General features: G+C 40.4%; 2 protein-coding genes across 3 annotated transcripts in view; both read left to right on the top strand.

Annotated features, from left to right (window-relative positions):
• The window catches only part of LOC119653629 (ubiquitin-conjugating enzyme E2 Q2), a 31,049-nt gene extending 20,797 nt beyond the window's left edge, over nt 1-10,252 (top strand). Inside the window, exons 2-8 of one of the 2 annotated variants that reach the window (XM_038058405.1) lie at nt 1,871-1,987; nt 2,053-2,301; nt 2,368-2,442; nt 2,516-2,807; nt 2,898-3,046; nt 3,194-3,260; nt 8,940-10,252. In XM_038058405.1, coding sequence (XP_037914333.1) covers nt 1,871-1,987; nt 2,053-2,301; nt 2,368-2,442; nt 2,516-2,807; nt 2,898-3,046; nt 3,194-3,260; nt 8,940-8,971 — 981 coding nt within the window. In that variant the 3' untranslated portion in view covers nt 8,972-10,252. Of the gene's footprint in view, nt 1-1,870; nt 1,988-2,052; nt 2,302-2,367; nt 2,443-2,515; nt 2,808-2,897; nt 3,053-3,193; nt 3,261-8,939 lie in introns of both variants that reach the window. The other variant, XM_038058404.1, reaches the window with a different exon arrangement.
• A 4,348-nt stretch (nt 10,253-14,600) lies between these two features.
• LOC119654639 lies at nt 14,601-21,510 on the top strand. Its single transcript, XM_038060114.1, has 4 exons — nt 14,601-14,955; nt 19,681-19,759; nt 19,826-19,982; nt 20,083-21,510. The coding sequence occupies exons 1-4, from the start codon at nt 14,809-14,811 to the stop codon at nt 20,435-20,437; spliced, it is 738 nt and encodes a 245-aa protein (XP_037916042.1). The 5' UTR covers nt 14,601-14,808; the 3' UTR covers nt 20,438-21,510.
• Nucleotides 21,511-25,250: the final 3,740 nt, after the last annotated feature.

Below are 25,250 nucleotides of genomic sequence, written 5' to 3'. Positions count from 1 at the left end.
GTCCCGATCGGGACTTAATTTTGTTTTTTTTTTTAAAGTTTTTTTTTCTGTTTTTTAGTTTCTTATAATTGGCTGCAATTGCCTCAGTTTTATCGGGGAAAGTAAGTCGATCTCGACAGAGTCCCTTTTTGTCGAGACAAGATTAGTTGAAACTGGGCATCGTCTGGGATCCAGAGTGCACCGTTCACGGCGATATCTCAACCCCTGAAACCATTCTGCCCTCGATACGATAGTCATATCTTGGCTTGGGATTTTGATTACCGCTTGGCTTCTGGTCTAAACTCTTGTTTCCTTAATAAGCTCCCTCACAACGACAAGATAGGTAATCGTGGAGGGAGCGAGGATATTTCAAAGTAATGTCCTTAATATCCCTCTACTTGATATATACCCCCAGTATTCTTCACGAATGAATGCCTATTTAAGTAACAGTCCCTTTGCAGACGATACGGTGATTCTCTGCTCTCATTCGAATGCTGTTAGTGTTGTCTTGAGAGTCACATGAAAAGATGGGCGGGCAATGGTTGGCCTGCTAGAGAATCAAAGTGGGGAAACCAAGTGTAGTCATGTCATCAATTAAGCCTAACTGCATATCTACTCCGGTCTAAGGAGGCTAAATTCTTTAGAATAAACTTCAACTGAGAGAAATATTGATGCCCAAAAAACTCACCTTAACCTGAGATTCAGAAGCTTGCATTGGCTTCTAAAAACATTTCCTAGGCAACACTTGAAATTCAACGCACTAATAAACAAAGCGGCGATAAAGTCAACTTTGGAGCTCTGCTCGTACATACAATATCTAATTACTTCAAAGAGTGTAATTTAAGATACTGAGAACAACTTCAATATTCAGATCTTATCTATAAAAGAAGTTTAATCAGCTGAAACAGATATATTCTGGTAAACTTGCTATACATCTGATTATTAAATATACCCACTGACGAAGCAATGGAATAAGGTATGATTTAGCTTTATGTAGCTATTCCAGCTGTGACGATCGTCCACCTATATCACTTCCCCTAATGACTAGTTTTACTGAGGACAGTACTAACTACGTTGCCTTAATTTCCCGCTTACACCATCACCATTACCAAAAATTTTAATCGACCGAAAGAGAGATCCCATTGTCGAAAGACATATGTCCTCTTTAAAAATATTATCCGGAAGGTCCACCTGCATCCGTATTACCAAAGATATCGATGTTGAAAAGGTGGCTTTTTGTGGTTGGACCACTTTGGCGGAATTCAGATATGTAGATGGGATACGTTGTATGATTTTCCTTTATTCAATCTGAATGAAATTTTGTAGCACTTCATTCCCATTTTAATTGATATTACTTTGCTGAGGCAACTATATTGCTACAATTTTCCTTCTGGTGTTGCATGTGCGCAAATGGTATCAACAGCAATTGAACGTTTGAACGAATAAACAATTTCACAACTGGTTAAAAAATTTGCCTATTTTGCGTTCGAGCATTCTCGCAAATAAGACTTGCTGCTTGGATGCATTATCTTCTAATCATGATAACTTTTAAGAAAAAGTCTATCAATTCAGCTGGTATCAGTGACCTAATTATTAATTATCTTTAAACCCATTCGTTATCATTATGTACAATTTTGTTTTGGTTCGTTTTCCCAGATAAAAGTCAATATGATTACATATTATCAAAAATAATAACACCAATAATATTATGTTTGCCATCAGTAGTTCATAACATGGTTCCAAAGGTTTATCAATCTCTAATCAGAGGAAAAGCGTGAATCATGCAACCATCGCACATTACTGAAACTTTAAAAGTCAACAACTTGAAATTTCGCATTCATCAACTGAATTAATTATAGAGTGGAATGAACTTATGTATTTTTACTTTCAGGAAACTTATCCATCCTCGCCGCCCGTATGGTTCGCTGAGAGCGAGGAGACTAGTGTAACAAATGCTGTACAAATTCTTAGTAATACAAATGGTCGCGATAACCATGTAATTAATCAGGTAATGTTTGTCGAGCAATTTTTTCAAAAAAGCTTTATTATATCAATTGCATTCCCTGTGTATAGGTTGGAATTTTACTACGCGAACTTTGTCGTTTACATAACGTTCCTTTACCACCCGATTTGGATAATTTGACAATACCGTTCCAATTACCGCCAGCAAATGCATCACCCGTTCACCCGCAAAATCATCAAATCGAAGAGATCGAATCCGATCCAGATGAAATTGAAGATCCAGTAGGTGATAGTGAACAAGAGAGCGAAGGCGATGAAGATTTACCTTTAGAAATGGATGATGGTAGAAATGTTAATAAGGTAAAGGCTACCCAGCATCCAGATTAGAATATCCAATTTTAGAATTTCCTCCTTTCCCAATTGCAGAAGGATGAAATGGAAGTAGAACATTTAGCCACCTTAGAAAGATTACGCCAGAGTCAGCGACAAGATTACTTGAAAGTAAGTCGTTGTGATGTTAAGCCAAATATAACGTATATAACTACATCGTTTGGTTTTTATTTTTGAATTTTAGGGATCGGTATCAGGATCAGTGCAGGCGACAGATCGCCTAATGAAAGAATTACGAGATATTTATCGTTCAGATTCATTTAAAAGTAACATGTATTCGATAGAACTTGTTAACGATTCCATATATGAGTGGAACATTCGTTTGAAATCAGTGGACCCAGATAGCCCTCTGCACAATGATTTAGTTTTGCTCAAGGAAAAGGAAGGGCGTGATAGCATACTCCTCAATATAATGTTTAAGGAATCATATCCATTTGAGCCACCTTTCGTGAGAGTAGTACATCCAATTATTTCAGGTAAGGAATGGAAAATTTCAATCATAATCTGTGATACGAATTTTATTGACCCAATTCTAAAATTTATCTAATTCACTATTCACTTTTCAGGCGGTTATGTATTAGTGGGAGGCGCTATTTGCATGGAACTATTGACTAAACAAGGATGGAGTTCGGCATATACCGTTGAAGCGGTCATTATGCAAATAGCTGCTACGCTAGTCAAAGGAAAGGCCCGCATACAATTCGGGGCAACCAAGGTAAATGTAAGGGAACAATTCAGATATTATTCTTTTGCTAGACCTCACTTTATCGGAGATAAAGAATGAAATATATTGTTTCTGCTAAAGAGTGGTCAGTGCATTATGAAAGAATAAAGTTTATAAGAAGTTCATATATTCAAACAGGGTCAGTACAGTCTTGCTCGCGCACAACAGAGTTTCAAATCACTTGTACAAATACACGAGAAAAATGGTAAGTTAATATTTGTTTACTACTTTTCTGTTTCATGAACAAATGGTCTTCCATGGAATTTTGTTTATTTTGTTTTTATTACTCCTTGTAATATAAAATATACCAAAATCAAAAACGCTTCACCAATGTCCGTTAACTCTGCTCCTACATTTAGAATTGAAATTATCGGTCCTTGTGATTGGATTGTTCACAATTGATAAACAAAATGAAACAATCACAATGTATACCCGTAAACTATGTGCAAAACCCCTCGAAAGCGCAACAGCTCGGTTGTAAGTTTTGTCGGTTCTTAACGATAACGATAGGAGGCTTTTTGGGTGACGCATTCGTCGATTTTTTGGGAATAGATTGCACTGTATAACATACAATGAAAAAATGTTTCCATAACTTTGTGTGAGTACTGGCGCAGAAGGTTTGGCCAACGCAGGTTTTCATTTAAAAATATTTGCGAGTCAGAATAGACTGACTTCTTAGTAGCAATGATGATATACTCTTTATTTGCTGCTTCCATATTGGTGCTCAGAGGTGACGGCGAGGAAGATGGGGCGGCAACTCTATCGGCCAAACCAAAACCTAGTGGCCGAGGAGAACCTCCATAGTGGTGGCACCGGGGACGCTGTAATCACTTTGGTTTGCCGGCCGTGATTCAGTAGGCGAATGCTCCAAAGGCCTAATCAGGGCGATCAGACCCGAGTCTGCACGGGGACTCATCTGAAGTGGCAAATTGGTTACGAAACCTTACCAGGGGTATACTGGTACCATGGGAACCGGGAAAGCCCCTGGACTCACATACTTCGGGTTATTTGCGGTTGGTCCCCCTAGTGGGAGTTTCATGGTGGTTGTGGCTACGCTCAAGCGAGAAGAGACCTTCGGGCCTCGACGTGGTGTTGCGTATTAACACGGGTGCCGTACTCCATAGTTTGGTAGAGATTTAGGTAATTCTTGCATCCACCAGTATGAATGCTAAGCCATGCACTTGGTATAGACTGGTACCGTTGTTGCTTGTCTCAGCGGGGATCTGATTGTGGTCACAAAATTAATCCGTGTCTGAAGAGGACCGTAGGATTAAGTCTAACGACAGGTGCCTATGTAAAACACCATGGGCTTCACTGCTTCCATATGACCACGGTGCGAATCATATAGAACGGTTATACTGATGTGTTGTGCAGGTAAACTAATGTATATATATGGTTGTCATTTACCCCTTGGTGGGGTATAACGCGTCAACCACATCTACGCATCATAGTTCGCGGTTATCTGAAATGCCCTTCAGTTCCCCCTACGACTTCCAGAGGCGCCCGCATTCCTCTACTATTCGGCGTCAAGTGCTCTTGAGGCGACCCGCTCGTTGGCCATCTTGGGAGAGTGGATTCCACTACATGCCGCAGCCCGCAATGCAATTGTCGCCTTTCCTTAACGTGTGACCTATCCACTGCCACTTATGCCTTCCAATCGCAGGGCACACGAGCATGCTTGCGTGTCGAACAAATTCTTCGTTTAAATTAGTGTCAAGTCATTGTATTTCTATGATACGACGCGACAAGTGTTGATGCTTGGCTTGGAACTTTTGAGTAACAGTGGAGTTCACTTTCCATCTGCTATTACCATATAGCAACACATAAAGAACCCAGGCACAAAACAATCTCAACTTGATCTTGGTGTTGAGATAACTGCATTTCCATATTTTAGACAAGGCAGCAAAAGCGGATCTAGCGCTCTTAATACGTCGATGTTCTGCCCATTAATGCAGGCAGAGAGAGTACGATAACCCGTCAGACTGAGAGCCTTGGTTTTATAGGTGTATATCTTTAGTCCAACTCTACTTGCCTCTCTTTTCAAATCCAGAGCCATTTGTCCAAGACCCCGCGGTGAGAAAGTAAACAGATGTCATCCGCGTAGTCGAGGTGTTTGAAAAAAATGTCATCGTCCATTGAATTCTACCATGTCCTTCGGTCAAGGCAGCATGAAGAGCGTCACCGATAACGAGAAGAAATAATATCGTTGACAGGATTTAACCCTGGCCGACTTCGCTTTGGATCTCAATATCCTCTGAGATTTTACTTCGGTGTAGCACATGACATTTTGCGGCATCATATGTTGCTCTGATAATAGCTCTGCCCCGTAGAACACTCCAGCGACGGCAGAGATCACGCAGCCACCCCTCCAATAGTCACAGTCAAAACGCGTGTCTTTCTTTAGATCTTAACGATCATCCCCTTCTTCCACTCTCTGGGAAAGGTCTCGGATTCGCAAGATTTCCGTCCGAGTGGAAGTAGCAGATCTACAGTAACTGCAAGTGCACGATATAATAACTATAACTTGAGTTTAAAAAAGGAGAGAGCACGTATGCTACTGTGAAAAAAAGTTTTATAGAAAGCGAAACGGAGGTAAAATAACAAGAACTACAGACTATATGTTCGCCGATTATCCATCTATCGATTTTTTTGTTTACCAACAGTTAATTAGATAAACATTTTCCTATGAGCATTAATTTCGTTTCGATTTGTTTTTTCAACCAAAGTTATCAAATTGTAATCGGAAGTTCCATGCTATAGTTCGTTGACCATACTCTGATAATTGACAACACTTGCAATTAGCAACGCATGGTCAGCGTTGCATATTAGGTTTATTCTCTTATCACATGTCATTCATTTTAATTTTTTTGATACAATTGTACATTGTATTGTAGTTTCTAGGATTGCTGCCTTGATTAATATTCTCTCATTATATGAATTGATCAGTCACTTCGATGTTACCAAACAATTTAATTCTTAAATTGGTATTTAATTTAGTTGTTCTAATTAAAACCTATGAAACTTGTCAGACTTTTCTACATTAATTCAGTGTACTGTTTAGTACGATGCCTACTTGTTGTTCAACACAATGCTAAAAACTTGAAAATAATTCAGGTTGAGGCTGTGAGGTAGTTAATTAATGATACGTTTTGTATGAAGGAAAACCTTATTAGAATCGATTCAAAGTCTGTTTGTTCGTCAGGCTTTGTCCGTCTGTTTGTCACACTCGATTTTTGGGGAAACGGTTGAGGCTATTGTCATGCAATTTTGCGTGTGGATCCCTTTGAATGTAGCGAGTAGCGTCATTTTCTGCTGAGTTTAAGGGGGGCACCTCATATATGCGAAAAGGGGGCGAACACAGAATACGGTCATGTGGGGTATCAAATGAAAGAACCTGATCATTACTTCTCCGAAAGTGTTATTTTTGATATTGTGTGAAACATAGGGGAAAGTTCAAAATGTGTGCCCCGAAAAATACAATAGGTTTCGTTCTCAGAACCTGTCCAATCGAAAAATCTGAAACAATTCTCAATGGTGCTCCTTACAAAATGTAGACCTCAAAATACATCCCATTTCGATATTTGAGCAGATATAAAGGTAGTAATATATTACCATATTTTGAAATTTGCTGGAAATCCAGCTTAAGTTCACTCTAGAAGTACAAATTTGGTATCGTTACGAGTAATAATATAGTACATAATTTTGGAAAGTTTAAAGGAAATGCAACTATTATTAACAAAGCTATACAAGGTTAAAATTTTGTATTTCACAAAATCCAAGCCATGTATTCGTTTGTGGCGGCATATCGGAGACTAGAACCATCGATTGCATTATCGGTGATAAGAACATCTCCGTCAACGCATTGAACTTCTCTTCCTTCTGGTTCCGACCGTCGACGATTGAGGACGTAGTTTAATAGTCGAGCAGTGCACATAATTGTTCCGTTTTCCCCTTCTTACTTGTAATAGCGGGTTGTTCCGTACGGTGTTTGTGACGTTAATCAATAAAATAGAGAGAAAATTAAATCAGAATCCCTGGATATTTTCGTTATCAATTTGGTCACGTCGGCTAGGTTGAATTCATGCAAGCAGCACGGCAACAACCCAACAAGCTTATCATCATATAAAGTGAACTCATATGAACGACGAATACAACAACGTGCATAGGAAATTTCTCACACAAGATGCACACAAAACCGTCACATCAGAAGTGTCCAGTTTCCGGTATTCCGACTTGTTTTTGGCTAAAAATTCACAAACTGCTGGAGGTGTTCCACGGCGCTCCATATTTTTAAGGGCTAATATGCAGTTCCTCCTCTTCCGACTTTACCTCAATTCAACTTTTCAACTCCCTTGGCAGAAACCTCTTTGAATGCTGTGTAGTCTGGCCCCCCTTCCGCAACAGTCATTGTCGTGCCCTTGAAGCTGTACAGCGTAAATTCACCCCACTCCTCTTTTTCAAAAAGAACCTTCCACGGCTGGATTATCCGTCGCGGTTCCGCAGCCTCAATCTCCCTTCTTTGCAGCAACGCCGCCTCTTTCTTGATATGTGTACCCTTTTCAAACTCTGTAATTGCCGATGGACTAGTCTGCACGGAAATGTTTGAAGTACCCTTCGCGGAGCTCTACACGTTCTACGCGTTCGTTTTGACTTGCTGCAGCCGGGTTGAGGGAGCCGGACGCACCCAAGTGTGACACGCCACAGGGTCCTTTGTCTGTCTGCTTCTGGCGTCAAATCTGGTGATCTCGGTGGCCATGGAAAAACATCATTTTTGGATATTAACCTTCCGTGGAATAATGTGTTCAAAAAATCGATTGTAGCGCGTGAAGTGTGGCAAGTTGCCCCGTCCTGCTGAAACCAGAAGCCTACTATGCCATTTTTTCCGATGATTGGCATGACAAAATCCCGAATCATAGCCCGATAATGCTCGCCATTGATGGTAACAGAGGCTCTTTCGTCATTTTCGAAAAAGAACGGTCCGATGACCTTTTCCGCACAAACGGCGCACCACACAGTCACTTTTTGATCGAAGAGAGGCGGTTCTTCAATTAATTGAGGATTTTTGGTAGTGTAGAAGCGACACTTTTGCTTATTTACGCCTCCATTTAACTGAAAATGGGTCTCGGCTGACATGATGATTTTTCACCAAAAGTTTGGTTCATTGCGAACAATTTCGACGGCTCATTTGGCATAATCAAGGCGTTTCGGATAATCAGCTTTAATTTTTGTGCAAATTGAATTTTGTACGGAAACATTTTTAAATCAATACGAATTATGCGCCTGAGTGTGGTTCTTGTAATGCCTAACTCCTGGGAACGGCGATAACTCGATGTTCTCGGAGTCTCCTCAATACTGGCTCGTACGGCTTCAATATTTTCATCGGAACGTTTTGTACGTTGTCTGGATGCGTAACTCGTATTGCTGAGTCTACCGTGGTTAATAAATGTTGCGTATAAACGCGGCAAAATGCTTTTAGATGGAGCACTTTTCACTTTATTTTTTTTTCTACGAAATGCGCGTTGAGTTAACACAATTGAGAGCTTATTTTGAATGTAAAGCTGAATTATTTCAGCCCGCTTTTGGTGTGTACTGCTCCATGCTATAATTTGTCTTGGACTGACACTTCAAACGCGGTATGTCATTAGTCAATCTGACATTCCTGCCAAAAGTTACAGGGTTGCCAGATGAGTTCACATTAACTGGCCTACCCTGTAGATGAGCATAAAACAGTTTCAAACTTGTTATTTTCACGTCAAGTTACTTAGAAAGCATAGCAAGGAAATGACCATTCAATATCACCTTTAATTTTCCAAGATAAGATTTTTGTTTTGTTTGTCGTAATTTCATAAGAGGCACTCACTAATATGTTCTTTATATTTTACAGGATGGTTCACCCCGCCGAAAGAGGATGGTTAGAACAGTTTGCGCCATACGTATAAAATTTATCAGAATAAAATTATATTAACATTCGTGAATATGTTTAAGTATTAAGTTTATTTTTAATTTCGATTCTGTAATCATAACAAAACAACTACAAACCCAACAGAGATGATTAGTATGTGCGATTCGATTCCTAAAAGAATTATCACCACCATCAAAATAGAGGGGAAAATTCGGCAATAGATTTTTAGATTGGCAAAAATCCAAGCAAACTATCTCGAAACCAATAATTTAAAAGCAGGAGTAAATCATACTAATATTATCCAAATAGAATAACAAGCGATGCATGCAGAGCAAGAGAGAGAGATCAGCTAATAACATTTTATGTGTCACAGCATTTTATATCATTATTATCACTAATTATTACTGTCAAAGAAACAAGGTTCATATATTATTTTCTAGTAAACCGAATTAAAGGAAAACAGAAACGTTATGTTGAAGAGTAATGTCGTTTTCATTTACGTTGTTCTCTTTTGCTTTCTATTTTCTATTCTCATCTTGAACATGTTCGATGATTTTATTAATGTGAATAAAATGTGTTTTTTTAATCCGACTGTGAATATATAAATAAAACTAAATAAAGGAACATAACGTGAATATGTAATAAATAAGATAGAATGAATGAAATGCTAAGAAATAGGAAGCATTAAGTCCCCTCCACGAAATTGTGGAGGAGAAAGTAGTGTAATGTTAATATAGAAGGAATCAAACAATGAATGGAGACAAGACCGAACAGATTCGATATCTACGTCTTCACTATATTGTAGTACCCATTTATTATTCTGGTATTTGTTTTGTTTGTCACTATTTCCATAGTTTTTGAATATTTTTCAGCGACGAGAAAAAAATTGAATACGTGACATTGTACTTTATATATACAGAGAAAAACAGTTAATCGCATTAGAGAGATTCGTATACATTCATGAATTCAGCTGCCGATGAACCATAGTTGTTGAATAAATAAAATTCAAAATTGTATGTGGAATTTATTGCATTTATTCATGAACAGAACATCTTTTTATCGTTCATTTGTCATCTTTTTAAATTTTTAAGAACCAATCGAAATTTCATTTTTCCAATGGCATAAAATAAAAAAAAAAGAGGAAAAATAGTGAACAAGAAGAATATAATATTAAATACAATATAAAAACAAATAATCGATAACGAAATCAAGATATTTTTCTCTAAAATTATAACAAAAAAAATAAGAACGAAGAATGCGTTAAATAAAATATAAACTTGTAAATACAAAGCAAATATTTTTTTTTATTTTTACTTCAAAGATTTGTGGTCACCACGGCTTTGTGGCAGGTGCAAAATTCTCTTTGCCTTGTCCGGGGGCAATCTGACGGAAGAATGCCTTTAATAATATACAATATTCCCTCGTTTTCTCATGTTCTAACACCTCTTTCATCATTATCAACCGCGCAACAACCGGTATCCGGTCTAGGCCTCCCTTAATAAGGAACTCCAGACACCCTCTAGCATTTACATTGGCATCACGAATCACTTTCTCTAGGGCCAGGTTGAAGAGGACACATGATAGGGCATCCTGCTGCTTTTATTAGTTGTTGCACATGATGAAATGGCCGATTTGGTACTAAAATTTGAAACGACTGTAAAGCTTACAAAAGTTTAATAATAATAATAATCGTTGGCGCAACAATCCATATTGGATCAGGGCCTTGAAGTGTGTTAGAACACTTCATTCAAGACCGTAACGGTACACTAGGAGGCAATGTGGTTAGCCTTGCGCTACAAAAATTTAATTAATCAAAATAGGTGCCAGTCGACTCAAAACACTTCTCCCAGCGACACAGAGCATGCATGCCAGTTTCGTAGAAATCAAATTTTCGGGAGTTGATAAACTCGTCAAAGGCAATTTTAATGGCCTCTTTATTCCTAAATTATTTTTTCGCCAAAAAAATAGTCCAAATGCTTAAAAAAGTGGTAGTCGGTTGGCAAAAGGTCCGGTGAATATGGTGGATGACGCAGTCTCATACTACAATTCGTTCAACTTTTGAACTATTGTTCTGGATACATGAGGTCGTGCATTGTCGTGAAGGAGTATCACACCATCTCTGTTGACTAATCTCGGCCGTTGAATACTAAATTTTTGGTGCATTTCCGCGAATTGAGCTCCGGATTTCTGTGCATTTGTCGTTTCTGTATACCATCAAACAGTCACCATTACCTTCTTTGGGTGAAGGCTCGTTTTCGGCATATGCTTCGGTGGCTCACTAGCATCTAGTCATTCGACGATTGTCGTATAATATCCACTTTTCATAACATGTCACTATTCTGTGCAAAAAGGGATCCCTTCTGTTGCGGGATAGTAAAGAACTGCAAATGTCCATTCGAAGAGCCAGGTTTTGCTCCGTAAGGGAATGCAAAACCCATTTGTCGAGCTTTTTTACCTTCCCAATTTGTTGCAAGTGCCGGGAAACTGTATTCAATTTTAAATGTCTCTCACAGACTGACGTGTGTCGGATTCGACTAGCAAACGCAGCTCGTCGTTGTCAATCGGTGGTCCTGGATGTCCACGTGGGTCACTTTGAAGGTATACTTCGCATGATCGGAATTTTTCGAACCACCGCCATGTGATTCGTTCGCTTACTGTATCAGCTCCAAATGCGCTGTTAATGTTCCTGGTCGCCTCCGTTGGTTTATGACCGAGTTTCATACAGAAAAATTCCATACTCCAACAGTTTTTCCATCGCTTGCCGCAAAGAGAAAATCTGATCTGTTGCTGATTTGCCTGGAGTGAAGCCTCTTTGGTATGGGCCAATAATGTTCTGGGAGTATGGGGCTATCCGGCCTAGCAAGATAACGGAGAATATCTTATAAATGGTACTCAGCAACGTGATACCTCTATAATTACTGCACTGTGTGATATCTCCCTTCTTATGTATGAGGCAGTCGTCAGCCATTGATTCGCTGTCCCACACCTTGAGCACAAATTTATGAACCACTTGGTGTAATTGGTCTCCTCCATATTTAACCAATTCGGCTGTAATTCCATCGACTCCTGGCGACTTATGATTTTTAAGCCGATGAATTGCACGGACTGTTTCTTCTATACTTGGTGATGGCATCGTCTTCAGTTGGCGGGACCTCCAATTCGCCGATGTTCCGGTTGTTCAGTAGTTCATCAAAGTACTCAACCTATCGCTCCAATATGCCCATTCTGTTGGAAATCAGATTTCCCTCCTTGACTCCGCCGGATGAACATGGAGGTGTGTAAGGCTTCATCCTGCTGAATTGTTGGTAAAACTTGCGCGCCTGGTGCGGTTGCTACCTGTACATTTTGAGTTCACAGACTTGTTGGTTCTCCCGGGCTTCCTTTTTCCGTCTCCGCTCCCCGGAGTTTGTGATAAGTCTCTGCGCGTGCCCGCGTTCTTTGAGAATGCAACATTACTCGGTATGCAGTATTCTTCCGTTCCGTCGCTAGCTTACATTTATCGTCAAACCCGCCGTTCCGACTCCTTTTGTGGCTGGGGCCAAGTATGTTTGTGGCCGTATCAGTGATAACGTTCTTCAGGTGATTGTGAAGATCATTTGTTGGTGCTTTATCTCCAGAATCTCTGTTGACTGCGGCATCCATTTCCCTTTTATAGGTATTGCGGACGGCTGTGTTGTGGATGGCTTCAGTGTTAACTCTCACCTGATTGTGAGAGGGGATTCTGGGTGGTGTTGTTATTCGAGCTTGGAACACCATTGGCATAACGAGATAGTGATCTGAGTCTATATTGACCCCCTATATGTTTTGACATTCATGAAGGCTGAGAGGTGGCGGCGTTCGATCAGCACGTGGTCAGGTTCGTTGAAAGTGGTCCTGTCTGGAGAGACCCACGTTTGTCTGTGGACCGCTTTCCGCGCAAGCCAGGCACTTTCAACAATCATTTCGTGTGACACTGCTAATTGAATAATCCGCAGTCCGTTATCATTTATATTTTCGATGTAAGCTATGGAAGCCAACGTATCGCCTGTATACGAGCTCCGTCCCTACTTGGCTGTTAAAATCCCTAAGTATGATTTTGATATCGTATCTGGGGCAGGCTTCGAGGGTTCGTTCTAATGCCTCGTAGAAGGTACCCTTCTCCGACTGCAGTCTTCTCTCTCGCTTATATTTCTAAATTTGCCTCGCAAGCGTAGAGTGCGTAGCCGTTCGCTTATATTTTCAAAGCCGATAATAGCAGGTTTCATTTTTTGGCTAACTAAGAAATCTACTCCGAGCATATGGTTTACTGGATGGCCGCTATAATATATGGTGGAGTGAGTTTTCTCCACAAAACCGGTTCATGTCCAACGTATCTCCTGTAACGCTGTTACATTAGCCCTATATTGGAACAGGGTATCGGCTAGCTGCTCAGCAGCTTCATCTCTGTACAGGGAGCGCACGTTCCATGAGAAAATGCGCAAATCGTTATTTCTTTGTCGTTGCCGGATTCGTCGTTGTATTATCCGTCCAGTCCGAGGTTCATGTTGTGGCTTCGTAACAAGCTCTTTTCCGTGTAGGGTTGTCAGTCCTACCCAACCCCCAACCTGGAGGACCAGTTGGTAAAATTCGTCCCGTTTTTTAGGCGCAGGAGACTGCCTTTCATCCTTCTCCGTCTGCAGCTTTTCGTTAAGAAAGAGCTGTTGGTTCAGCAATCAAAAATCGAATCGAAATCTGGAAAATGTTTGATCCTTTTCGCTTTTGAAAACTAAATGACATTAGTTGTACACAGAGTTTTCCTGCTAAGGGTATGTTAAAGTGTTGTGCGAAAAACAATGTAAACGATTCCAGATTTCATTGCCTTCAATAAAACTCTTTCCTAGGTTGATTTTTATATTAAACGCAAATTCTGGAAAATATTGCATCATAGTGATGGACGCGGTTGAATCGATTGAATTTCAAGAAAATAAACATGGAATGTTGAGGGAATTTTTTGAGTATTAAATTTTTATTTTATTGTGAATTTCGTTAATTTCATTTGAAGTTGTAGAATAGAGAGGTTTGGAAGGTTTTACCGTGGATACCTTTTTAAAAGGCATGATTTCTTCCACCTTTCTTCGTTGATATTTATTTTTAATGGTCAATATCGATCATATCGCAACAGAATTAATTTCAAAGTAAATACTCAAGAAACTGGACCACTTGAGGTAATATTATAGCTTCCTGATGTTGCCACAAATAATTCATCAATTGTGCGGAGGCGTTGGGAATTACGAGAAATGTTGTGCTGTATCAAAAGTTTTATTAAGCTGTCATAGGCCATGGTGACGACCATTCAACAAAATTAGGTAATTTTTCATCACGCCATAAATAGTAAATTTAACTAAGTATATTTTATTAATTATGAATCAGAATACGTAGAATTCAATGTACCAAGGATTTTAAACAGAAAACTGCCAAACATATTGCAAGTGGTTCAATAAATTCATTTTAATTTTTCCCTGACAAGAATTCCGCAGAGACTTCTGCATTTTTATTCGTTTGAATGTTTCGTTTTGAAACATATAGATGTCTCTTGAAAGAAAATGGTTTCTAGAGGAGACGCAAACCTACAATAGCTTTTTGAGCTTCAAGCATATTCCACCTCTGAACTAAACGTGATAGGTTCAGTGCCATAGATTCCGCTGTATCTGTTTTGAAGATTAAAGATGACAATTGTTTGTTTATAAACATAGTTTCGCTGGGTTGTAATTTTACTGCTTTGTTAGAGTTTGGTGGCAAAATTACGGCTTGTGGCCCTTGTTTGGCAACGTACATAGAAGTCGGCAGCAGAGGGACTACTGGTCAGTCGACTATCAGTTGCCGCTTAGTTTTAATGAAATATATCTGCAAAGCCATGGCTATGGAAACAACAGGACGAGATAGTGTTTTACAGGAATTGCATGAATTTATTGTCGAAAGTAAGCAGAAAGTAGCTTCCACTCTTGAGCAGTTAGGATGGGATGCAGAAACAACGCTAAAGGTAATCCGAATCTGAAACTCCTATTCTACTACTTTGTAGGGAGATAGATACTTTCTTATAGTCCAAGTTGTACAAGTTTTTATGTTTAATATTTCAGCTTCTTTGCGCTTGCTTGCGTGCAGGCATCATTAAGGTCATTTTCAAATTTCATTTCGTTTAAAAGGTTAGCTAACAAACGTACTCGAGGCGCAACAATAACGATTTGCTTTATTTTTCTCTAGTTTTAAACCTGCTGACTCGGAATTATTTCCTCTAAGAGTTTGTGGCCTCTTTTTCTTCCTCATCTCTTGTTTCATTCCGTAGCAAAGTCGGTTCGTCTAGATCGAGTTTGCAACTTTTCTTGGCGATAGAGTTGTTCTGGGTGGAGGTGCGAGGCACACAAATCATCATCTACCGTACTCAACCATTCCTTTTCCAGTCTACTTTTGGGATATTTTCCAAGAACTTTGGTGTTCTGGCCAATCTTAGCTGTCACTGACACGGAAAGCGGCCGTCAAAAACTGTTTTATTTATATTCAGCGCAGATCACGATGTTTGTTTAAGATGGGGGAGAGGCAAAGTCTCTGAGCACTCAAACCCTAGTGTTTCATTGTGCTGGATTCCCCCGTCTAACGAAATATCCCGGATTTGCTTATGCATGGCAGGATTTCCGTTAGTGAATGTGAATGTGCTACCCGCTGCAGTTGCAGTACATCAGCAACAAAAATCTGATGTCTGATGGGCAAGGCTCCCGCTTCCTCATTACAGGAAGGACACGTATCAACTTTGAGAACTCCAATTCTGAACATATGCTCAGCTAGTGAATTATGGCCTATCAGAATGCCTTCAATACTTCTGCAAGTTTTTCTGCGTTTCGATAGGATAAACTTTGTAGTATGTTTGTTTGATTCTGACAGGAAAAATTTGGTGTGTTTAGCTGGATTAAGGTTTAGCCACCTGTCCTTATGGGAAGCTTGTTCTCAATTTTTGATAGCAGCATTAGCCAATGCTACTGACACCCCAATGCTGGTTCCGGTACGGAAATGGGAGGAAATTGCTTTTGCTAAAGCATCCGAGATATCATGTCGCTCTACACAACAATGACCGGGTACCTAGAGTAATTTCGCCATATTGAATCTAGAAACAGAGTTCAATCGATTTCTACATTCCCGAGCGACTTTTAAAGTGATCAAAGCACTGCTCAACGCCCTTAATGCAGCTTGACTATTGCTACAGATTGCGATGCGCCTGCCCTTCTACCGCTCGTCAATCATCCAGGTTGCCGCCCTTAGGATCGCATACACTTCACCCTGAAAGACCGCCGTATATTGTCCTAAGGGAAAAGGCCACCTCTCGTTTACATTCGAGAGGTAGACTCCTGCTCCAGAACCCTGTTCTGTTTTTGAGTGGTTATATCCTGACACGCATTCTTCTGGGTCGCCTCAGTTTTCCCTCCATTTCAAGATAACTTCATATTTTCTACCAAACCGATATATGGTGATCCGAGAGTCAGAGGCATTGCGAAAACTGGATACAGTTCTCCCAATAACTCTTCTAATGCTATCTGCCCCCATGCCCGCTATTTTCCCATAGATCTAATCGAATTAGTCTATGAGCCGCTCTCATTGCAGTGCTCTGAATAAACAAATCCAAGGGCTGCAAATTGAGTAATGCATTCAGAGCTGCGCCGGATGTGGTGCTCATGGCGCCGGTGATACCCAGACACACAGTTCTTTACAATGTGGTTAGTTTATAGCGAAAATTTGTTAGTTTCACCTTAACCCACCACACTACGGATGCATAAGCAAACATCGGCCTAATGATAACAGAATATAATCGCATTACTACCTGAGGCCTAAATCCCCATGTCGAGGCAAAGGTCCGCCTACACAGTCTATAAGTTGTGAGAGCTTGTTTCATTTGTATCTCTACATTTTTGTTCCAAAGAAGCTTCTTGCCTAGAATAACTCCCAGATATTTCTTTTCTTCGGAGAGTTGAAGGGTTTTGCTCCTCATCTCTGGAAGGCAAAGATCATTCAGTTTCTTCTTTTTTGTAAATAATACTATTGTGGTTTTATTTAGATTTACTGAAAGTCCATGCCTGAGACACCAACTGTCAATGAAATTAACGGCTCGTTGTGTATATCTACACAACGTTCCGAGATCTCGACCAACAACTAGCACAGTCACGTCATTCGCATAAGCTTGAGCGTGTATTGGCAGATTTGGCAATTTGCATAGTAGTGAGTCGATTAACATACTCCACAGAGGTGGCGGTAGCGACCTCAGCGCTTTCTCGCAAATGTGATGTTTAACCAGTCTCTCCAGACATTTCAGCGAAAATGATGTTAAGCTGGTGTGCCTGAAGCGCTTTAGATTTGAATAGTCATCTTTCTCAGGCTTAGGTATGAAGAGCACCTTAACCTTCTGCCATAGGATTCCGTCTTTGTATTAAAAACTGTTCGCCTGCAATAGTCAGACTAAATTCTAAGTAGCGGTGACCTTAGAGTGAGACTTCATCTAGCACTCTCCAGTCTCGAATCAACGCTAACAACTTTGAAGTGCAGATTATTAGGTCAATTACTTCACTTTTTCCTGGCCCACGACCGTAGGGGCGCACCCTACGTCATCAGATCAGCTGAAGTGATAAAATGAAACAGCTTCCCTCCTCTAAGATTGCATTTGCTGCTGTCCCAACAAATATGTTGAGCGTTCGCATCTAACTATTAGGAGTTCAAGGCCATTTAATTCTGCATACACTACCAGATCCCTTAGTTCTTGAGTAAGGGGGTACGGGTAAGAAAGCAGAGGCAACTATGACGTTTCCCCTCTCACCATTAACCTGGTATTGTAAGTTGATCGCAACAAGTTACTAGGAAGAGAATTAACTCAGCATGGTTAACTCTAATAATTTTGACATCAGAACGCAGGCCCTCGGTTTCGAGGATCTTTCATCGAAGAAGATTGACTGATCCAACACCACAGATTTTGTTAAAACGAATCCATGGCTCTTGAACCAAAAATATATAGGGGCAGTCCTGTAACTTTGCCAGCCTTGTCGCCAGTAAATAAGAAGAGGCTTTACCGTGCTGTAGGTTAATTTGACTAACTCTTATGTTTGTGGACATAAGTTTAGTCTAATATGACTAATATGAACCGCCATTAACTGGAAAGTCTGCTGCGTTCTCTGTGGATCTCGCCGGGGTTGCTAGCTTGGCCTCATTTTTCGCCGAAAGTTCCGCTTTCTTGCGTCCAATTTCTCTGGACATCGTTACACTTGGTGGTGTAGTAACGCCCATCTCCTCATTCCGAAGAAACTTTGTCTTCTTTCGCAGTGCCTTCCATTGTCATCGGCAGGAAGCCCTCCCAGGTTCACGGTGTATGGCATGCAGGGATCTGTTTCCACGTACCGGAAATAGATCAGTTGCGTCCACATCACCAGCTTCCCGTTCTTCTGCTTTTCCTGGTAGAGGCTGAGGAGAAGGTTCTCACAGGCAAACATGTAGTTCCTTCTCTTTTGCGGCTGAAGTAATCAAAGTATCTGGAAGGAAGAAAACTACAGATTTAAACATAATTTAACGAAACACCTACAAATTTCTAGTCTAAGAAAGTTTTTTTTTGCCATCTGGATGGATTTGAAGGTTTTATTTAGTGTTTTATTTTGGCAAAAGAAATTTTTTTTTGCCTTAGTTCACATAGAAGAAATAATTATTATAATGTTTTGAGTTCCAGATTTCTTATTGCTTTCTAATCCTCTCCCGGGAAGCGTCGATCCTCCCATTTAATTAGGGTTCCCTCCATTATGTTTGAAGCGGCAGGGGGTGAACGGTTGGGTTGGGGTGGGCCGTCGCAGGGCCACCATATCATGTGGCCTCCTCGAGAAGAAAGGAAAACGCGGTTGCTCGTCGCGTAGATGTCCGAATCGGCACAGAGCTGATGCTTCCCCGTCCATTCCTCGCGCGTTAGGTTTTTGTGAGTTAGTCCTCTCTCCTATCAGGCCGTTAGGCATTTTAACTCCTTTGGGATTGAAATCTCTGGTGATATCACTCCGCCTCGAGACTTCACGTCTCTATTAGAGTAGCTTATCCCGGGTGGGTTTTGTTTTGTTGACTCTTGAGTCAATGCACGTGATTAAATTTTCAGCCCACACCTCGCCGAAGCTCCAGCACATGCCGTCCGGTTCCATATATTATCTCGCACAGTCGTCACAGTCGTGGTTGGTTGACAGTCTTGGTGATCGTGTTGGTGCCAAAGTGATGCAACGCTGGAACCTCATTGTAACAAGTTTAAGTAGATTTTTAGTTGGGAAGCGAGAAGTCATTATTTTAATGCGGCATAACATATATATGTAAAATAAATTATTAGTTGCAGCTAATTATGCATGAAATTTCCCAAACTGCACCTGAGACCCTTAGACATTGCTCGGTTGTTCAGAATATAGTAGATATCTCCTTAGGCGAAACTGTATTTATAGAAAGCATCTTGCAACGGTTGAATCTATACTGAGGTCTCGCCAGAGTTAGAGGAGCAACCACTCATGTCTGAGCCGCAGGATCCAGAAGTAGCGGTGACCTAACGGCCTGAAGCATAGATCGTAACGAATTCAAAAAGCAATCTATGGGACTTTACACAATGTGTGTGTTTTCTTAGAAAGAATGAGCGGTTTCTAGTCGGTTCTCGTAGTACTGAATTTGTAGAATTCATCACTCGTGCGACAGTAAAAAATAATAAAACTTGTGTTTGCAGGGCGGAAACTCACCCAAAAAGATTAAATCAGATGGCGAATATGAGTGTTCAACTGCTGGGAATCATTCAGTCTTCTTGGGTAAAATATGCGTGAATTATACGTCATTGAATTCAAATCATATGCAATTCTTTTATTTCCTCCTAGAATCTGAAATGGTTAATGATCTGTTGAAGAAGAAAGGCATATATTCTCCTTCATTAAATACCATAGAAGAAATATTAACCGCTGAACAAAAGCTAGCTCTCTATGAATACTGTATCGAGAAAACTGGGAAACTTACTGAACCTGAGATATCAATCATGTAAGTACAAATCATTAACTATAATGTTGGCATGCATCTATATATATATAAACTGTATCGCAGAAATAAATTGCAAATTTTTGTTGGATTCTACCATTAGGATTCGCCCCGATGAAGGTGGTTCGAAAAAGGAAATGACCTTTGCAGAAATTGTAGCACAAAAACGGAATGCTAAACGTCGAACAGCACGATATCGTACTGGCGCACCTCAATCTTATGTAGCCGAACTGAGAAATTTGATTGATTTGCAGATGAGTGCTTTATCGCAGTATATTGAAGGTGAGACAAATTCTAGTACAAGTGATAGAAATCGTATGAGGTCAGGGGAGTTTAGAAAATCAACAGAAAGGTCATCAAAACCATCACGTCATGAAGATTACAAGCGTGAAAGAAAAACACATAAGCATAAAAAACATAAATGTATTAGTCCTGAGAGGTATAAGCACCGTCGTTGATGGTTGCATTGCTTATGGTTTTTAAATAACAACTTTATGTTAGAGTAGATAAAATGAAGGTATATATACAAATAGATTCGAAAGTATAATTGTTTCAATATTTATACCATTTACACAAAGTTTGTTTTCAAAAAAAAAGAATAGGTTTGTTAGTTTGACAATTTCCCTAACTATCGGAGTTTTATCCAAGTCCACTGCTTTTCCGCCGATTCTGCTAATTCCATATCCCCCATTTCGCTAGAGTTGAAAGTTTTGATGAAGATACTTCCATAAACATGTACCTTCGAAGGATTCCTCAGGGTGCATGGGATTAATCTATAGCGTCCATTGCTTTAACGACCGTCTATTGGCCTGCTCCAGGTTCCGGTGCATTACAATATTTTTCTGATACCTTTATTCACAATTTGTCTTCTTTCTTTCTGAATCAAGAAACTAATTATAAATTAACAGCTTGTTTCCGTCCTACTACCTCCTCAAGGTTATTAATTCGCAGTCTTTTACGGTGAAATATTTTCTTACCTTCTCTTCGTTGGGGCTCTACAGTAGTTTCCGCCCTTGGCATTCAGAACACACTGCCTTCCAGAGTCTCCATCCTTCGATCCCGTCGTTCAGTTCCTGATTCCAAGCAGTGATGCTCTATCTTCGTTTATCTATAAATCCACTTAATGGCGTGAATCTTCCTACTTCAGAAGCTTGTCGCCTTGTTTAATAAGCAAACTTTATAATAGAAAATCTGAGATTATGTTTACACTACATTCGTGGGATATCAATATCAGTTTACATTATTGGATAGCGATATCAGTGGAATGCACTGTGTAGCGGAAATGCCGACTGAACAATAATGACCTACTTAAGTAAGTGCGGACTAGAAATTGATCCTGTATTGAAATAACTCCACGAGTAAGAATAGATTTATTAACCATAACCTCGCGTTTTATTACAACAGAATGTGGAGTTCTTCTTTTCTTCAGCCTTTGTTCCATTTGATTTTATCAAATCCGTGATCGGTTTCGCCATTTTATTTTATCAAGTCCCTGATCTGGATGCAATCTCAAGGCTTTTAAATCCCCATCCAGCGTATCAAGCCACCGTTGTTTCGGCCATCCTTTTGGTCGCTTACCATCGACTTTGATGCTCAGACCAATCTTGGCAAGTGAATTCTCATTAGCGCGAACTACGTAATCATACCATCGAAGACGCCTCTCTCGGTATTTTTCCACATCTTCGTCTCCATTACCGCAAGACGCCGTTCATTGTCTTTTATAGTCTGCCAACACTCATAACCATAGAGAGCAACTGGACGGACGACATTGAGGTAAATTTTAAGTTTGAGACGTTCGTTTGTATGTCGATCACAAAGAATAATGTGTGAAGTAATTTCATAGCGCAGTTCTCCATTGGCTGATAGCGTTGACCCGAGGTATTTGAATCGTTCAGTTCTGCCTGTTTCATGGGGATCGGTCGTTAAAAATTCAGTTTTATTCAGATGCAATCTGAGACCGTGTTGCATGACGCGATCGTTCCTTTTTTGGGACAAGTTGCTCGAGATCATTTTTGCTATTAGATGTTAGGAAAACATCATCTGCATAAAGCAGTGAGTAGGACGCTGAACGTTGGATGTCCCATGTGACGGTATCCATAACAAGAATAAAGAGGAGTGGTGAGAGGGCGCTACCTTGATGATCACCAACAGAGACATGTAGCAGTTTTGATGCACCCGCCACACTTTGAACTTTCGGATCGTGGTAGAGCAATTGAATCCAGCGCATGAGTTCTTCTGGCACTAAGTGTTGTCGTAGAGCATTCCAGACAAGGTCGTGTAGCACACGGTCAAACGCTTTCTATAGATGCAGAAATGCAATGTAAAGAGGGCGATGCTTCTCACGATGTTTCCCCTTGAACAACCGCGCATAATCGAGACTTGGTTAAAAAATGTATATTTCCTAAAAAAATGGGCCCTCCAGGTAGATGAAAAAATTAGTACGGCAATTCCATATTATCCAAATAAATTGAACTCTTTTCAACTTGTCTTTCTCAATTTTTTGAGAATGCCTACCATTTGATTCCAGCGTTTCTTACCCGGATATAATAATTATAGCATTTTGGCGCGGATGTTATAATTTTTACATACATAATAATCTAATTATAATAACTGGGTCAAATAGTATAAAAGCCAAATGAAGTGCCAATTGATTCAGTACATCTGCTTGTTATCATCATCATCATCAACTCATATAATACTCACTTGAACGAACGTTGAAAATGGCTCAAAATAAAGGAAAGAATCCCGCTTCTGAGGAAGGTGAAATTGACGAGATATTTATTGTCTTGTTCAGTGACGAGGAGATCCGTAGAATGAGTCCATCAAATATGGAAGCATTTGATAAAGCTCTATCCAATAGCAATCCTACCGGTGAAAAATGGTGCAGGGGCAAACTTGAAGAGTCTACGAAGGAGGTTCCGAAGAGATCGAGGACGACGTCAACAGCAACGCAGATATCAAATGGAGTGCATCGGAAGATCGTGAAACCGCAACAAAAGTCTCTGGAAGACAACAACCCATGGAAAGCCTTTACCAGGGAAATGCCTAAGGTAGCAGGGAAATTGTCTGAAACTGCAGCCAAGATCAACACCGCCTTGAATAAGGTAAATATGGAAGCATTTGATAAAGCTCCATCCATTAGCAATCCTGCCGGTGGAAAATCGTGTAGGGTCAAATTTGAAGAGTCTACGAAGGAGGTTTCGAAAAGATCGAGGACGACGTCAACAGCTACGCAGATGTCAAATGGCATGCATCGGAAGATCGTAAAACCGCAACAAAAGTCTCTGGAAGACAACAACCCATGGAAAGCCTTTACCAGGGAAATGCCTAAGGTAGCAGGGAAGTTGTCTGAAGCCTTGAATAAGGTCAAGAAATCTATGTCTTGAATAATTGTAAAAGATTGCATATACTTTCTATAAATATAAATTATAAATCAAATTGACACTGATTTTCCATTCACTTTGTCTTCATAAACCAATCTTGAAATAGGGCCAGCTATGATTAGCTGCATCCTTTGTTCAGTCTTTTCTCTTTAGCAGTAATGCTGAGTGAATTTGTAGTTGCTGTCCAGTGCTTTGCACTGCATGTGTTGGTTTTGTTAGTATTTATTTTCAGGCCATGCACTAATGGTAGGTCAAACACAATTCCTCGGCGTATTCAGGGTGTTTGCCACCTTTAGGAAGCTTCTCCTAAACTGCATGTAATATTGTGGCGCGGCAGGATTCGCGGCATTCGAAATTTATTTGGAATGTTGTAGCAGGTCGTCAGGACAGTCCGCGGACCGAGGGATTTGCTGGTACCACCGCAGATTCGGGGATAAAGCGACAAGATGTACGCTACCGTGTAGATTCGCTCCTACGCAAAAAACTAGATCCGCGGGGGGTCTTGGCGACGGCCACCCAGAACGCAGCGCCACGTCGCCTAACTATTTTCGACCCCCTCAGCAGGCGCAGCTACCTCATCGATACTGGTGCGGAGGTTTCGGTTCTTCCTATTGCACGGAAAGAGTTTGAACAACTCGTTCAACAGGGTATCTGCAGGCCCTCAAACAGCTGTTGGTCTTCCCCACTGCATATGGTCCCTAAGCCAAACGGCGAATGGCACCCATGTGGGGATTACAGAAGGCTAAATGCACAAACTGTTCCTGACCGATATCCAATTCCACTCATCCACGACTTTGCGCATCACCTCGCGAATTGCCGCATCTTTTCGACCTTGGACTTAACCAAGGCTTATCACCAAATCCCAGTAGCTCCTGAAGACATTCCAAAGACGGCAATATGCACACCCTTTGGACCCCCTAGGTGTACATCTCCAAAAAAAGGTGTTTTTCTGCTGCCACGCTGGAGGGCGCTGTGTTCATCTGAGGTAAAAAAACTAAACGGCATTTTAATGTGGACAATATTCTACGATCCGCAAACTAGGATAATTAGAAAATATTAAAAGGTAAATTTTTGGTGGGCTTTTAAACTTAATTTTTTGGATTTTGGTGTTTTTTTACGGCTTTTTTTATGAATAAAAAAACTACCCTTCCGATTGCAATTATCCTAGTTTGCGGACCGTAGAAATATGTACTAAAGAAGCCGTGAAAATTTCAAAGAATTCGGTTGGATAGATTTTGAGCTATGGTGGCAGCCGATTTTCAAGATGCAGTTTCGAGAAAAACGCATTTGAAAATTTAAATGTGATTATCAACAGTAAAATTTTAGCTCACCATTAATCTGCTATACCTGGTCCATAGAGAGCACCCTCCGTTTCGTCAAAAAAGTCTTGTAAGGCCGATTGTTGCTCTCTGGTGTCAATTGTGGCTCTTTTAGCGAGGTCAGTCGATCGTCGTTCGGACCGCCAAATTCGCGCTTCATTACGGCGGTCGGCATAAACCTGACATATGTGACCAACTTGACATCCCATTGTCACTAGGATTTTGAGAATGCCATTGAATCCTTCATTGAAATTAATTACAGCCAGAAAAGTGGCTATTTCTACGACCTTGGCCCCAGAATGAAGGTGTTTAGGAGCGAAAGCTCAGATCAATGCATTTAACGACTCATTGTTATTCTGGGTCTCTGCTCCTAAACATCTGTTCAACAGATCATCTCGTGACAAATCTTCGTAGATTGGTTTGATGACTGTTTGAACTTCTTCAGTCAAAGGTGCCTTCTCGTGGTGAAAACTATGCAGTTCTCCTTTAGCTTGCGCTTTGCGCCATTTGCACCAACTGTCCTCGCCTGCTGGACAATTTTGATGCTGAGGATTTTTGTCTCTAGAACA

Source organism: Hermetia illucens, chromosome 4 (assembly GCF_905115235.1).
Source record: "Hermetia illucens chromosome 4, iHerIll2.2.curated.20191125, whole genome shotgun sequence".
In the NCBI taxonomy this organism is placed as follows: domain Eukaryota; kingdom Metazoa; phylum Arthropoda; class Insecta; order Diptera; family Stratiomyidae; genus Hermetia; species Hermetia illucens.
This window is presented reverse-complemented; position numbering and strand designations above follow the sequence as displayed.